The 16,506-nt window shown below is 39.2% G+C and overlaps 1 protein-coding gene across 3 annotated transcripts in view; it reads right to left on the reverse strand.

Annotated features, from left to right (window-relative positions):
• The window catches only part of atg4da (autophagy related 4D, cysteine peptidase a), a 21,865-nt gene extending 5,946 nt beyond the window's left edge, over positions 1-15,919 (reverse strand). Inside the window, exons 1-10 of one of the 3 annotated variants that reach the window (XM_037543737.1) lie at positions 15,855-15,919; positions 12,317-12,504; positions 11,539-11,784; positions 9,889-9,972; positions 7,916-8,089; positions 5,942-6,299; positions 3,692-3,756; positions 3,120-3,262; positions 1,893-1,971; positions 1,739-1,815 (exon numbers count right to left, since the gene is read on the reverse strand). In XM_037543737.1, the coding sequence (XP_037399634.1) occupies positions 1,739-1,815; positions 1,893-1,971; positions 3,120-3,262; positions 3,692-3,756; positions 5,942-6,299; positions 7,916-8,089; positions 9,889-9,972; positions 11,539-11,737 (1,179 nt within the window). In that variant the 5' untranslated portion in view covers positions 11,738-11,784; positions 12,317-12,504; positions 15,855-15,919. Of the gene's footprint in view, positions 1-1,738; positions 1,816-1,892; positions 1,972-3,119; positions 3,263-3,691; positions 3,757-5,941; positions 6,300-7,915; positions 8,090-9,888; positions 9,973-11,538; positions 11,785-12,316; positions 12,505-15,854 lie in introns of those variants that run through there. The other 2 variants (XM_017720675.2, XM_037543738.1) reach the window with 2 other exon arrangements.
• Between the last annotated feature and the right edge of the window lie 587 nt (positions 15,920-16,506).

Consider the following 16,506-nt stretch of genomic DNA (forward strand, 5'->3'; position numbering starts at 1 on the left):
ATGTGGACTTGCTTGTGCGCTTCAGATCACTGTCCTGTTGCATAACCCAACCACGTCATGAACTGACAGGTGGACATTCTCCTTCATGATTTTCTGAGAGAGAGCAGAATTCAGGATTCCATCAATTATTACAGGTCGTCCAGGTCCTGCTGAAGTTAAGCAGTCTGGTGGCCTGATGTTCTTATGGTGGAATACAATGTTGGCTTCATGCCAGATGTAGCAGGACCCATGTCTTCTAAAAAGTTCCACCTTAGACTCATCAGTCCAAAAAATATTATCCCAAAAGTCTTGGGGGTCATCTAGATCATTTTGGCAAATGTGACATGAGCCTTCTATTTGATGAGTGTTCTATTCGGTCAGCTGTGGTTTGCACCATGCAGCTCCTCCCATCGATGCCATTTTTGCCCAAAGTCTGTCTTAATGTGGAATCGTGTACATTAACCTTAACTGAGGCAAGTGAGGCCTGCAGTTCTTTAGATGTTCATCTGGGTTCTTTTGTGACCTCCTGGAAGAGACGTTAATGTGCTTTTGGTGAAATTCTGGTAGGCGACCACTCCTGGGAAGTTTTCTCTCTTTGTGGATAAAGGCTCTCACTGTGATTCTCGGGAGTCAGTAATAGTGGGCTTTGTAGCCCTTTCCAGGCTTTGTTTCACATCTGTATTTGAAACTTTTTAGGTTGTGACATCATGTGCTGCTTTCTGAGACCTAGTCTGCTTCACACGGCCACACAGGTTTTATTTAAGTGATGTTTCGATTCAGCAGGTCTGGCAGTATCATGTCTGGGGGTGGATAGTGAAATTGAACCCAACAGTCAATTGAATTTGGTTAACTGGTTAATTTAATAGCTATGGGGGCAGTTACTTTTACTCATAGGGCCAGGCAGGGCTGAACAGTATTTTTACATCAGTAAACGCACCGATTTTGTCTTGCTTGGTTTATCTTTGTCCAACATGACACTAACTTAATTTAAATAATTTAAATCATTGTACCTGCTTTATACCTGATGTTTCATATTACTATCATAATCACCGCCACCTTACTATATTCTTAAGTACTTAAATCTGGTGTACATACTGTAAATTTCTCTATATTGTCTTAAATTATTAGTAAAGTGTTTATTTTTACATAAATGGCTGCAACTGTAACAACTGAAATTTCCCCCTGGGATCAATAAAGGAATCTGAATCTGAATTAAAAGTAGTTTGATGATCTGCAAGTGTGACAAATATGAAAAAACAGAAGAAATTGTGAAGGAGGCAATTACTCCCCCCAGTACTGTACACATTAGCAAAGTGATTTTTTAGGTTGAACTGATGAAACATTTTTATTGTGTATCTATGATCCCACGGCCTGTGTTTGTGCTCCAAATAATGTGAATAATAATTTGTGAATATCTGTAGTTATGTAAAACTACCAGCTTGTATCATATGCAAATGTAAGAGAAGTATGTGCTGAATTAGTGTAAATGTTTCTTTGCTGGGGAATCTACCCCTCCTGTGCATGAGCACACGGTCCTGCTGTTCCATCCAGCCGTCTTCTGTAGGGGAAATTCCACCTCAAACATTTTTTCTAATAAAAATCAGGAAGCATGTATTGGAGTGTATTAAAAGTTTCTTTTAGACAGAAACCCCCTTAAATATCCCCCCCAACCCCCCCTTTTGTGGCATAGCATTGTTTTAGCAGTATTTTAAATGCTATAGCTATTTTCGCTGTGTGGTTAAGGGTGACTGTATCTTACCTCCAGTGAGAAGCTGCCTTGTGTGACGTCCACCACAGGCTGACAGTAGTGTGGGTCTAAATATAATAGCTGCTCATCTGAAACCCACAAAGCAACGACTCAGAGCAGCTCAAAGAGCAGGCAGCCAATCAGAAAAAGCAGAAGTTATATTTACCTTGAAAGCCAATGAAGAAGAGTGAGTGTTTGGGTTTCCCTCCGATGATCCCGATACAGCAATCCAACCTCAGAATATTCTATAAAAAGGAAAATGGTCTTTGTTTATTAACTTGTAAAGTTTATGTAGCCACATACTGCAAGTATTCAGCAGCTGCACAACACCACTATAAACTTCATGTGCTGACAACAATTAGTGAGACCACCTGTTCTGCATTTTGACGGACAAATTTGAAAGTGTTTGTCCTGCGTGTCAAAAGATCACGGGAGAAAAAAAGGATTTTGTACTTTTAATTTTTTAACCCTCTATTGCATAAATTATTAAGTGATAATAAAATGTTTTAATGTGTTTTTGCTATTTAAAATGGCTTAAATAATGGAAATATATGAAAAACAATTGTACATGCACAGTTGCAAGAAAAAGTATGTGACGTATGTGGATTTCTGCATAAATTGGTCATTAAATGTGGTCTGATCTTCATCTAAGTCACAACAATAGACAAACACAGTCTGCTTAAACTAATGCCGCACAAAAAATTCTATGTTTTCATGTTTTTATTGAACACAACATGTAGCATTTTGGACCATTCCTCTTTACAAAAGTGTTTCAGTTCAGCAATATTCTTGGGGCGTCTGGTGTGAATCGCTCTCTTGAGGTCATGCCACAGCATCTCAATCAGGTTGAGGTCAGGCCTCTCCAGAAGGCGTATTTTCTTCTGTTGAAGCCATTCCGTTGTTGATTTACTTCTATGTTTTGGGTCGTTGTCCTGTTGCATCACCCATCCTCTACTGAGCTTCAGTTGGCGGACAGGTGGTCTTAAGTTTTCCTGCAAAATGTCTGGATAAACTTGGGAATTTTTTCCCTTGATGACAGCAATCCGTCTAGACCCTGAGGCAGCAAAGCAGCCCCAAACCATGATGCCCCTCCACCATATTTCACAGTTGGGATGAGGTTTTGATGTTGGTGTGCTGTGCCTTTTTTGTCCACAGAATATTTTGCCAGTAGTGCTGTGGAACATCCAGGTCCTCTTTTGCAAACTTCAAACGTGCAGCAATGTTTTTTTTGGACATATATAGCCAATAAAACCTACTTAAACCCTAATACAAGACTGAACAATCCCCACTTATACACAGTGAAACCTATGACTTCATATTTACAAATATTGAAAATGAATGCAAACTTCGCTGGAAGTGTGGAAGTGATTTAGTTTTAGTGGTTTGTGAGCACCTTTACACATTCGATGTAGGAAGGGTTGAGTGTCTCTCCTCCGAGCCGCACCGGCACCAGGATAATCACAGATTTCCAGTCTGAACGGCTGCTGGAGTCCAACACCCTCTGATCACACAGCCTAATCACATCCTCTTTGTACACTACACACACACACACACACACACACACACACACACACACACACACACACACACACACACACACACACACCAGAAACTGTAAAGTTATAATCTTTTCTACTCATTCACAGCTTCTCATTTTGAAATTAAAGACAAAAACATCTATCGGGAATTATTGCCATATTAACAGTTGGCACAGTGTGGATTTAAATAGTAGAAACTGTTCTCCAAAAGGACGTTTATGTATGTTTATGTACACATTTCAAGGATTCTGTGAACAAGAAGCCATTCAATTATGAATAAGATACTGTTTTGTATATTAGTGCACACCATCTATTTCACATGCAGTGCATTACATATTATACATTTCCACATAATACAAAAAATCTACTGTATATTCAGTACTTTGGAATGTACAGGTAACTGCACAAACCACCTGGTTGCACTCACCTGTGCAGTCCTGAGCCACGTATAAAGTTAAATTCTGCACCTCTGAGCTTCTGGCCACTGCTTTCCTGCAAAAAAAAAAAAAAAAAAAAAAAAAAAAAACACAACAAGATTTACATTAGATGTTGTGAAATTAAGGTCAACTCTACTGTCCCAACTAGTTTCGACAGCCCAACAAATTAGTGATTTCATTTTATTTTATGTTATGAATATACAACCAACAGGCATGTTACAGTATCTTTAACAAACACAATAAACAACAAAATGACACCAGTTCATAATCACGTAAGAGGACTGTGTTAATAAACAAACATTTCAGTTTCTTTTGTGAAGTAGAAAGTAGAAATTCGCAACCACACAAGTTTTATATTATAGACAACAGTGAGTCCAAACTTTTGAGTGGTAGTGCATCCTTCTAGTTAAAGACCCAACAAACCCAAAAAACCAACCAAAACAAACCTTGACCCACTTCTCTACTCTCACTCACTGCAGTATGCTGACAATAAGTAAACACGTCTGTCCTAAACAGTAACTTTACAGGAGGAGGCAAAAACATTTTAGTTCTTACTGTAAGTTATTGTAAAGAATCCAAATGATTCTGACGTATTTCTATTGGTCCACTCAACATATTTTCCACACAGTGTTAAGGACAGACTCAAGTGTTGAAAATGATGTAGAAAAGTACTACTATGTAAAAAATGGAAATCCATGTTTTTGGACAGTGATAATATGCAAATACATCATATATAGTGTTATTCACACTTTACAAGGCAGCTTTACATACTGTCCAACAGTGTAAAATCAACAGATCATTTAAATGTAAATATTAAAATAATATAACCAATAAAACAATAACATTAATAAAAACAGCAAATTTACAGATAAAAGAGATAAATAACATCAATTAATGAATTATTCAAGCAGCACAACAAACTAAAAGAAGTAGCTTTACTGAATCAGAGGGACACAAAAACATGCTAAGATATGATGTGTGTGCACTGCTGCGAGTCGCCCTGTAAAACCTGAAAAAGCAGTTTGAAAATCAGAGGTGGGTCGGATGTCAAGGTAATTTTTACTAGACTGCGTCGTCTTTCGTATTAACGTCACTCACATAGACTCAAAAAAGGTGAGGCTCAGTGTTTAGGTCTGCAAAATCAGCATCATACTGATGAAGATATGACGACAGAGTTCTTTACAGAGTTCTTTACAGAGTTCTTTACAGAGTTCTTTTCGAATCGTCTTTCAACTCATTCTTAAACCATCAGATTAATCTGCTCAGGGAAAGGGCCCAAAGCACAACCCATGATACAAAATGGTCTTCCAGAGTTGCATGCAATTACACACTTCCTCCACAGAGGTCTCAAAATCCCTAAAACTTCCATAGTGCAGCTTTACTAGAACAACCAACACCCTCTACTCTTACTTGAATTGAGTACAGCCACAGATTCATAGAGCCACAGGTAGAATTAATCTTCTTTTTTGAAAAGTATCTGTCATTTTTTCTAGCAAATTACAATGAGGTGATGGTGAAAACAAATTAAGGCAGGATTAACACTGAATAATTCTAATGAATAAAACAAATACACCTGGAACACCTCTAAAAAGACAACTTCCTTTTCTTTCACCCCATCAAATATTAATACCCCTCAGGCCACATTCTTTCAGTCTCTTTGTCTTTGTAGTCGGGTTGCGTAGGTGTCCACGTTGGTCATAGTAAGATGGATCAGCATGTGGAACTGGAGTTTTCTGTGTGCTACAGTGTCTATCACTGTATATAAGAAGCCTTTATAGTTGATGGTTTCTGAGAAAGCACGGGCACACATTCAAAATGGACCTCTCACTGGAAATGCTTATTACTGATTTGTTTGATTAGAGAGACAATAAAAGGTGACTGAAGTGTGAAGTTTATTCCTGTTCATATGAACAGGAATAAACTTCACCCTTCAGTGGTTTGTGACCCAAGGAATGTAAGAAATTTCCAGCTCTGATAGATCCTATTCTTTATGTATCAAATGAATATGACAACACTGGGAAATTACATCATTCATTGAAGTGTAATTACATCAGTAATTTAAGTCCATTTCTTAATATTTAAAATTTTAAAGCTAATGACTGTGTTACAGAGATGGACTTGCACAGGCAGGACTTCTCCAGAGTGAAAACTGATTGTAAGTAAAGGGAGTCATTGGCCTCAGTCAGATGGTGTTCTCCTCAATTCCTTTCAATTTTCCCACGTTCCTGAGGAGTACTCACCGCAGTATGTGCGCGACGAGTGAGGGTCCGTACCAATCCCCTGCCCTCTTCCCCGACTCTTTACCCAGCTCCACTAGCCGGTGCACCCCGAACGGCGCAGAAGGCTGATCCCCGAACCAGGAGACCACCCTCCGGTGAAGCCCCTCAGCCTGTGGCTCCCGTCCTGACTGGAGACGACCTGACTGAGCTCGTTTCAGCCCCTCACTAGCTATACTGGACGGCTGCTTTTGGGTCATGCCGGTGCCCCAGGACGAGCTGAAGGAGGGGATGGAGATGGCAGCAGTGCGGGATGGGGAGCGCGGCCTCAGCACCTCGAAATCCACATCGGTCAACTGAGGACATTCTGGCCATCGCCAGTCTGAGACACAGGGAGGATTTAATGTAGGTGAGTCAGTGGGAGATCCTACAGCAATACAGCTGTTTGACATTCAAGGGAAGATTCACAATTTTATCTACAGATGAATAAACTGGGAGAACCACTGACCATTTCATTTAGATTAAAACTACCAAAAAATATAACAAAGACATGAATTTTCTGACTTGCACTGTCAGTAATACTACTGCACAAGTGATATAAAACTTGGGACAAGATAGATTTAGCTTTACAATTGAGTCCACCCACAAATGTGTTCTTTCACAACAACTGTAGCTAGGTTGGGCAAAATTAACAGAACACTGGCAAAAATGCCAACCAGTCTAAAGAATGTAGGTTGGAGTTTATTGTCGCCAAATAAACAAGTTTGCTATGCTACCAAATTAAGTCATGTTGTTGGATAAACTACATGAATTTTAAAATTCCAAACAACCAGGTATCTCGCACTTTCCGACTTAACGTCGCCACTTTTTTGGACAATTGATATGTTGGGGGCCACAAACTGGGGGGGTGGGGGGGGGGGGGTAAATGGTTCTCTGGTTGAAAAATAAACAGGTTCTGCCCTTCAGTACAAAGAGCCAGTCAGCTTGCTAGCAAAAGATGCATGCAAAATATTTTTAGTTTGAGTTATTTGGGACAAATGCCACAAACAATGTGATTTTTGCCAGACTTTACCAGGCATGTCTTTCAGTTTCAGGTTTAGATGTCTTTCCTCATAAAGTTCTCGCTGTCATTCTGTGGTCGGCATCATGCTCATATTAGAAACTCCAGGTCTAAACTGAAATTGTCAATGGCAAAAAATAATTAATAGAATTTATTTTGATAATCGCCACTATGACACCCCATGCTTAACAAAACAGTTTAAAAGTCAGCATGTTTTATCCTAGATATATCTTTCCACTGAATTCACAGGAACCTCTGAATTATGAGGTCTTAAAGGAGCCAAAATGTGAATTTTGCAACATGACAGCTAACATGGTCAACCAAACTCACACTCACAGAAAAAAATGTAGTAAACTGTCACCGGGGCAGTGCCCCTTCAACCAGGGAACATAACTAATTTAATCCATTCAAATGACATTTTCACAATAACTTAACAACACAACTTTTCATGAAATGATAAGTTGTATTGACTCCACACACCCCGTCTCGTCTCCGGGCTTTTTATTTTATTACTTTGTTTTAAAACATTAGGTTATGAAAAGGTGGAAAAACTTATAAAATGTACACAATTGGACCTTAAAACCAAACTTGTACGTTTGGGGGAATATTTACAATGTCTGTAGCTTGATGAACAAAAAAAATGTACCTGCACAGAACCTTATTTCTTCTTATTTCTAAGAATACAATAACAAATAATGAATTACTGAATATTACTAATAATTCATTTCATCTGTGGATACATGGTTCACACTTAATCGAGACTGGACTAAAGCTACACTTAAAAACATAAAAGAACAAACTAATGCCACAATATAATAACTATGTCTGGTTTAAAATAACTTATTTAATTAAACGCTTTTAAGACAGAAAGAAGAAAAAACATCAAAAGGAAATATTTTACAATCATTCTTCCTGCTCCTTTGCCCAATATTACATACCTAAAGGCAGGAAGTGGACCACCAGGCCCTGGGCCAGCAGCATCTGACCACTGCGCAGCATGCAGCCCCAGCCACAGTCTGAAGTCAAGCTTGATCCCTCCAGCTGAGGAAACTCCTTCCTGTAGGTTAGCCAGACGCGAGAGCCAAACGCTAGCCGAAAACGCTCCACCTCGTCTGGAACAGAAGGAGAGATCTCGCAAAGATCAGAGGGAAACGGCCCAGAGCATGACCTCAACACTGGTCGGAGATGACGCACTGTGGTCAGTAGCTAAAGCACCTTATTCCAGCTAAACAGAACCTCAGTTTAACAGGTTTAAAGGCAACCTGAAATCAAAACAAACCTCTATTACTAAGGCAAAACTCTTGTTTTCTTAGATCAGCAACCCAAATGTTAAGAAGATGTCAACAAAAATCAAACCACCCTGGGAGCCACAACATTTTATGTCCATTTTACCATCTTGGCTGTAAATATGTCTCAGTATGTGTTAATGTTCTAGTATAGTTTATAGTACAATATAAACTAAAATACAGACCCACTTTGCTCTGCTTGAAGCTTTAGCTCAGCTGATTTTCTTGCATCTCTAGCAGGAAACTTTTCTTCAAAAGTAGAATAGTTTCTTGTAAAATGTCTCCCAACATTGGACCTTTTTCAAAGCTCGCTTCTCAGTCGCCAGCTTCTTGTTCAAATTTTCCCATTCCACCTTAAATAGTGCCTGAGGCACCAGAATGTAACTTCTGCACCATTTAAGGTGAAAGCGAAAGAAAAGCCTGATTCAGCTTCACAACTTTTTAGTGTTTGCCAGTTTCTCATTGCAGTTTAACAGTATCAGGAAACCAGCTGGAGTGATTATAAATGCATAAAAGTCCATCCGTCTCCAAATTATCGATGTCCGTCTTAAATCTTTCTCTTTGCCTTTTTGTTAGCTACTAGCTAGGTGAGATTGTTGTCTGCGTTGCTATGTTGTCCAGCAGTCTGCACGCCAATCTTTAGGGTTAAAGGTTGGCGAATTAGCAGTTATACATGAACTCCAGCGTTTAACGATCAGCAGAGCTTTATTTTATTATAAAAGGATTAGAAAAATCTGCACATGACGGTACAGAGAAGACATTTAGGTGATAATAACAGGCCCACTGAAGCTTAAGTGTACAATGAAAAAGTATTTGCCCACCCTTCTTCTATTTTTTTGCATATTTTTCACGCTGTATAGTTTAAGATGTTCAAGCTAAATTTAATACAACAACCTGAGTGCTAAAAATACAGAATTCAAATGATCTTTTCATTTATCGAAGGAGAAAAGCCAACCCAGACCAACTGGCCCCGCGTGCCCCATTAGCTACTCATTCAGTTAACCAGGATTAGCAGATTTACATTTTTACAGGACAGTAAAAGAGCTGCATGTTGTTGAGCCCTGTCCTAGAATCTGCCATCAAAATGTAGTTGTTGTTTTTTCACCAGTGGGTAGGGAGAAGTAATATTAACTAGTAGTATCATGTTTCATTAATAAGTGTGTAGTTTTATTGATCCCATTTATGAACTAAGCTTGGTTAACTGGTTAACTGAGTGTGTAACTAATGGGGCAATTCTTTTTCACTTAGGGCCAGCTGGTTCTTGGCTGGGATAGTGTTTCTCCTTCGATAAATGAAAAGATCATTTGAATTCTGTATTTTGAGCACTGAGGTTGTCATTAAATGTAGCCTGAACATCTTAAACTATACAGTGTGAAAAATATGCAAAAAATAGAAGAAGGGTGGGCAAATACTCTTTAATTGTACACTTAAGCTTCAGTGGGTGTGCTATTGTCATCTAAATGTCTTCTCTGTACCGTCACGTGCAGCTTTTTTCTAACCCTAGGCGAGGTATAATGCCTTGCCTAACGAGAAGGAGGTTTTCAGTCCTGGTAGTTTTACCACCTATACTGCAATAACTTGTCTTCGCAAACGATTCAGGAGGCTGGGACACAGACAGGGCTTACCTTCACTGCTGAGCAAGTAGGACTGGCCCATTAGGATCAGAGGGGATGTTTTGTTAAAGACGGTTTTGGTCTTCACTGACCATCCTGGAGGAAAGAACACAAATTTAACAAGTGTGACCGTTTCCTTTAAATTAATTTTGGTTGTTTAATTCAACTGTGCGTGCAGAAATGTACTCCTACAGTTAATGACTGCAGATTGAATAGTTTCTTAATTTGCATTCAAACCAACCAGGCCTGAACTTTTCCTGGTGGTTTTAGTGATGATATTCATCAACGTCCACTGACCAAAGCAGGATCACTGGAATCAAAGCACATTCTCTGTTTTATGTGTGGTGTTTTTTGTTTCACTAGCAGCCTCATATATAAAGCATTTCTACACAGATTTCCTCACAAAACTATCATGTGAAAACTCATATTGAAGTGGTGGTTTATACAAAGTGAATCCGACATATGAAAGACAGTCTGAACGAATGTGTGATTCATGTTTTTATAAATCAGCAACTCAAAAGTAATTCATTACAAATTGAGGCTGGACAATATAAAATTATTTACCTTTTCTGAGCGTGCTGTAGATATTGTCAGCACTTAAACAGCTGCATGTTTAATTAAAGACAGCATAATTAGTCCTGTTTAAATTAATTTAATGCAAGTAAAATGTGGAATAAAAATTATTTATACATAGTTGTTTTTTGTCTATTACAACAAATTATCGTGATAAATTTTTGTCATAACACCCACCTCTACTACAAGCCACTAATTACATCAGTAAAATGTAGTACTGTACTTATTACTTCCTATAAAAGTACTCTCACTACTCATTACTTTACCTCTGTGTTACTCTCTAAATCTCATTTAAACCTGCGCCAAACAGACAGTACAAGAGATTACCCAACAGTCATTTAAGTACTTTATTGAGAAAAAAATAACCAGTCGTTGTGAAAGGCATGTTGATATCAATGCCTCTGCCCTGAACAGGGCTTGTTTAAAATGTATGGATGATGCTTTATTAACACATAGAAACTAGCCAGTAAAGAGAGTTCAAAAACAGCAGCCACAAAATAAATAAAATGAAGAAAAGGTAAAAGCTAACCGGGGTGTTCGTGAATGAAAATCAAGTCTGGCCTTGATAATAATGCAACATGCATAATTAACGTTGTTCTCTTAAAGACATGAGTAACACAAGTAATTAAGTCTGCTGCTGTAATTTGAATATAAGAATGTACATCGATCATCTATAACATCCTGAGCACCTCCTTGTTTCTACACTCACTGTCCATTTTATCAGCTCCACTTACTGTATAGCTGCACTTTGTAGTTCTACAGTTACAGACTGTAGTCCATCTGTTTCTCTGATACTCTGTTACCCTGTTCTTCAGTGGTCAGGACCCCCATGGACCCTCACAGAGCAGGTACTATTTGGGTGTTGGAACACTGCTGAGAAGTTAACTTAGGAACAAATTTAAAATTCAATAGAAGCGTGTTTTATAAATGAGGCCCCAGCCACCCTTTACATAACGAATGGTCCAAAATCAGAAATTACTGCACTACAGTAAATTTAAATAAAATCTTCTTACATTACAGGAGCATAAACTGGCATGAGGATCTGTTACGACAGGGACAATGTGACATGAAATGTTCTCTAAAACAAACCGTATTTGACATTGTTCCAGGCTGACATTAGCTTCAGTTTCAGGCGATCCACTTCGTCCGGCTCTCCAGAACTCTCTTTGTTGCTGTCAGCGAGCAACGCATGGCCAAAATGGCTCCTGGGCTCCAGAACCTGCTCCGAGGTGGACGGCAGCGTCCCGCTGCCCACATACTGAGCGGCGCTCGGAGAGACTGAGTTCATCCTCTGGTCTCAAACTGACCTCCACTGACTGACATCACTACCGCCACCTGAGAAACACAACACACTTTCAGCACATCCACGTTCATAAGCAGCCTTAAATTACATGCAACTGCGCAGTATGAACAGACAGTAACGTATTGTTTTTTAATTGTTATTGTGATATTGGCCTTTGAAATACTTTGCAAGGCTGTAATATGAAAAGAAGCCCTACAACCAATCACTGTGTGGTTTACTGTGTCGCATCCTGCAGCCCAAGCACTAATGGAGAGATAAATGCCAAATGTTATAACCGCATCCGTCATTTTATTACTATTTTTATTACTTTTTTCTGAAATTTATCAAATATAAAATATCTGCACATCAACATTCACATAAAATGATAGATTTTTAAAAAGCTGGCTGCAGAAGTTGTGTTTACTTCTTTTCATACAACTGTATAGTGCAGCAGTAAGTTAAGTGATACTTCATTAATCCCACAACCGGGGAAATTCCACCTCTGCATTTAACCCATCCGTGAAGTGAAACACCACATACACACTAGTGAATACACACACACTAGGGGGCAGTGAGCACACTTGCCTGGAGTGGTGGGCAGCCCTATCCACGGCGCCCGGGGAGCAGTTGGGGGTTAGGTGTCTTGCTCGAAGACACCTCAGTCATGGACTGTCGGCGCTGGGGATCAAACCAGCAACCTTCCGGTTACAGGGCCAGATCCCTAACCTCCAGCCCACGACTGCCCCACCACAATACAGACTTATCTGGAGAATCTGAAGACAAAACACGGAAACTAGATATACTATTTGTCGCTGTTGTTGCAAGAAAACCTTGTATTTACCTCACATTTTATGTTGGTCTATTCATCATGAAATTTACACACAATACAAAGAGCAACAGGCATTTTCAAAATATGCTAAGAACTGAAAAACAAGATTTTTTTCTTCCAGTTTTCTTCAGATAGCAGTGATATACCGATATACCAATGAATATAGTTATGATGTCCCATGATACAGATTTTACATTTTTGATAAGCCATAAATAAACCACAAAAACTATTAGCTGAAGGTGAAAATACCAGTAATATTTTTGAAAATGCAGGACATACAGACGCTAGTAAAGTGTGATGGTTCATATCTGCATAATAAAGAAAAGAAAGCTTTCAGCTTCAAACGGTGGCCTGCCGTGATGATGTCTTAAGGGCTAGGAAGGAACCTTGCTTTGTTTCATTATTCCATTAATGCCCATATCTGAAATGTAACTCAAATATTTTTTGCTCTTCTTGCTTTTCAAGTTTCCAAAAAAGAAGAAAAAAATAATTTTATTACTTATTATATTAAATTCAGTCTTTTGTTCACAGTTGATTCAAATTTGATTATGAATCAAATGATCAAAGTATTCAAATTAGTACTGTTAAAGGTTCAAGGTATAAACCCAATCAGAGCAAGTATTGTGGCCTCCCCCTCCCATCATACTACATTTAACTGTTGTACATGCATGGTGGTAGTAGTACTACTACTACTAGAAGTACTACTAATACTACTTGTAGTTGTATTAGCAGTAGTAGTACTAGGAGTAGTATTAACAGCATTAGTAGTAGTAGTAGTTGTACTATTAATGGTAGTAATAGTTAGCAGTAGAATAGTAGTAATAGTATTCATTTTAGCAATAGTACTACTAGTATTGATTTTAGCAGTAGTACTAGTATTAATACCATTATTGTTAGTAGTAGTACTAGTAATAGCAGTAACTATAGTAGTAGTTTCAGTACTAGACTAGTAGCAATAGTACTTATATTAGTACTAGAAATAGTGGTTGTAGTTATCAGTACTTTTAGTAGTGCAGTAGTAACAAGGCTACAGGTAATAGTTTCAGGAGTATTAGTTTTAGTAGCAGTATTAGTGTAAATAGTAGTGGTTTTAGTAGTAGAAGCACAATAGTAGCAGAATTTATTTAGTATGTTGTAAACCTGATGTCATTAATGACCATAGTGCAAAATATTGATATAGAAATTTGAGTTGATAGAGCCCAGCCCTTGCAAAATCAAACATAGTAAATTGGGTGAGTCAAGCTAAAAAGTTATTTCTAAAGGACAAAATACAACATACTTGTCCTTTGTCCTTCAACCAAATCAAAGTCAAATGAAGTAAGGTTACCTGAGGTCAACTTCCAGAAAGCACCCACACGTGAGGACTGCTTAGTCTGGTATTGTGATTATTTGTAGCAATCAGTGGTAAAGCAGTACAGGGAGCGGCCAGCCTGGCTGCTGAATGCACTGAAAATATGTATTGTCTGCGTGTGGTTGAGCAATTCATTCAGCAGCTCATCACTTCGTGGCCTACATGGGAACACACACCTGATAATGAAGGAAGTCATATGACACCCGAAGGCAGGTGTGTGCTGTTTCTGTGTCACGAGACAACCTGCAATCCTCAGCGCCAATGTTTACTTCCTTTTCTCCCCTCAATTACTTTCAACAATATCAGTCTAGCACACTATGTGCAGATGATACGCTGATATACACAGAACCACACGTACGACAACAAACTAGCAATTACATGTTATGCCTTTAGAAGCGCTACGTGACTACAGTGTGCCAAAAAACACATACCACACCTACAGCCAACAGATTCTGGGATATTGATATACATTATATAATAGATATACAGGTGTGCGCAAAAGTATGAACACCTCCGGTCAAAAAACGCAAACACAACACAAAACACAGAATGCGCCATAATACAACCCAGAGAGGACGTGTTAACTTATCTTCACTTAGAAAAGCAAGAAAACGTGCCATAAGGGGTGTCCGAACTTCTCTATACATCTGTATATACATTATACAATATATAAATATTAAATAGTACTGTAAAAAAGCCAATAACCACCCTATGTTCACTTAATTTCTAGCTATTAAGTACAAGTTATGGGATAATGTGTGTCAATTTCTTAATTTCTACACTTTAGAAATGTTCCTCGTCATCAAATACCTACATAAAAGATGCTAAATATCAGCGTCGGCCCAGAGTTCCCATATCGATACATCGCTCATGTAAAGACTTAAATACACTCCTCTTTTATTCTCTTTTTTAACAAACACAAGCTCACTGCCCTGACATGGACACACTTTTGCATGGCAGACGTTTATTCCGTCCCTTATAAAGCAAAAATCAAAATAAAACCATGCAGCTATTTCAGGAGAGTACAAAAAAAATGAACCTGGCTTGAAATAACTCACTTCCCCTTTCCCCATCAGATAGTTTTAAAGGAACAAGTTCTTGTCTTATATGACGGAAAAGCTGAATTGGGTAATGAAACTGCAGTAAATTGAGACATTCAGGGACTGCACAGCACACAGAGAGACTAGAGTCACATTATCTGCCATAATGCTGCTGATCTGGCATTAAGGTCGACAACTCAAGCCACTCATTCCTGAGAAAATTGGACTCACAAGCAAATTCAATGCCGGCATGTGATCCGAGTGTGACTTGGAGGACCTTTCTAAAGAAGCCCAAGCAAGAGTAGGAGTCAGTCAACGACTCCTGAAAAAGATCCGGTTGATGTTAATGTACAATACATATGACTACTGGAGTGACAGCAATTCAAAGAAAACTGTCTGAACAGGGCCCAGCACAGGTCAGTAACACAGGTTGAGGCTGAAGAGCATTTCGAGACTCAATTTGGATTCCTATTCGCCAGCTTCTTGTTCGAATTTTCCCGTTCCACCTTAAATGGAGCAGCCCTTCCATTCTGGCGCCTCAGGCCTAAGGAGGCAGAATGCGTCTGCCGTACCATTTAAGGTGGAACGGGAAAATTCGAACAAGAAGCTGGCGAATAGGAAGCTGACTTGAGCTCCGTAATGTCATTTGGGACTGACAGGGACGGCACACGTGTAGTAAGAACGAAATATGGAGAAAATGTCTCATATAAACACAAATACACGACATTTTGGCTTAAAATAATCGGTAACAAGCCAAGCAGCTGGCCGTCTGGTTAACGCTAGCTGACCGTTAGTGAAGTTAACGTTAACCGGGGTCGGTCATTAAGACCATAGCAAGCTAGTTCAACTATTCTGGCTAGCTAGCCGAAAGTTTAAGAAAGAAATAAACACCTCGCTTCTTACCTTAACACTGAACGCCTCATATTCGCTATTCCTTTATGGTTTTAATCCCCCAGCCGACGGTAACGTAAAAAGTATTGGATGTCAAGGCAAGGACAGGAAAAGCTAGCTCGCATCCAAACCCCAGTGGACGGAAAAGCCGAGGCTGTATGGAGCCATTCCGGCAACTCCTGATCAAAACAAGTGTGTTTTTTCCTCTACCCAGCTAAGATTAGTGTCGCTCTGTTTTACCCGCACTAACTGTGTGTGAAACGCATTTGCAGCTACGCTACGGCTTCCCAGCAAGCTAATGCGCAATTAGTTCCTGTTGTCATTGTAGACGCACCCCTTAGGCCCGCCCCTCTAAGAAGCTCATTGGTTAACGCGGGCGGCCTCCTCTCCCTGATTGGACGCACGTCCTATCTGTAAACAGGGACACGCCTTTCATTGGTCGATGCGTTTACGTTGCCGGTTATGCAAGAGGTGGGTTTTTAACTAAAAAGGACCTGCATGTGCAGCGCTGAGTAAACAGATAAATAAACCAACGAATAACAGAATAAACAGATAAATAAACAAATACGTGATTACTAAACAGTGGTGAAAAAAGAGGCTGATAAAAAACTCAGTGCTGAGTAAACAGATAAACACATGAGTGAATTAGTAAACAGCTAATTAA

Source organism: Pygocentrus nattereri, chromosome 12 (assembly GCF_015220715.1).
Source record: "Pygocentrus nattereri isolate fPygNat1 chromosome 12, fPygNat1.pri, whole genome shotgun sequence".
Lineage (NCBI taxonomy): Eukaryota > Metazoa > Chordata > Actinopteri > Characiformes > Serrasalmidae > Pygocentrus > Pygocentrus nattereri.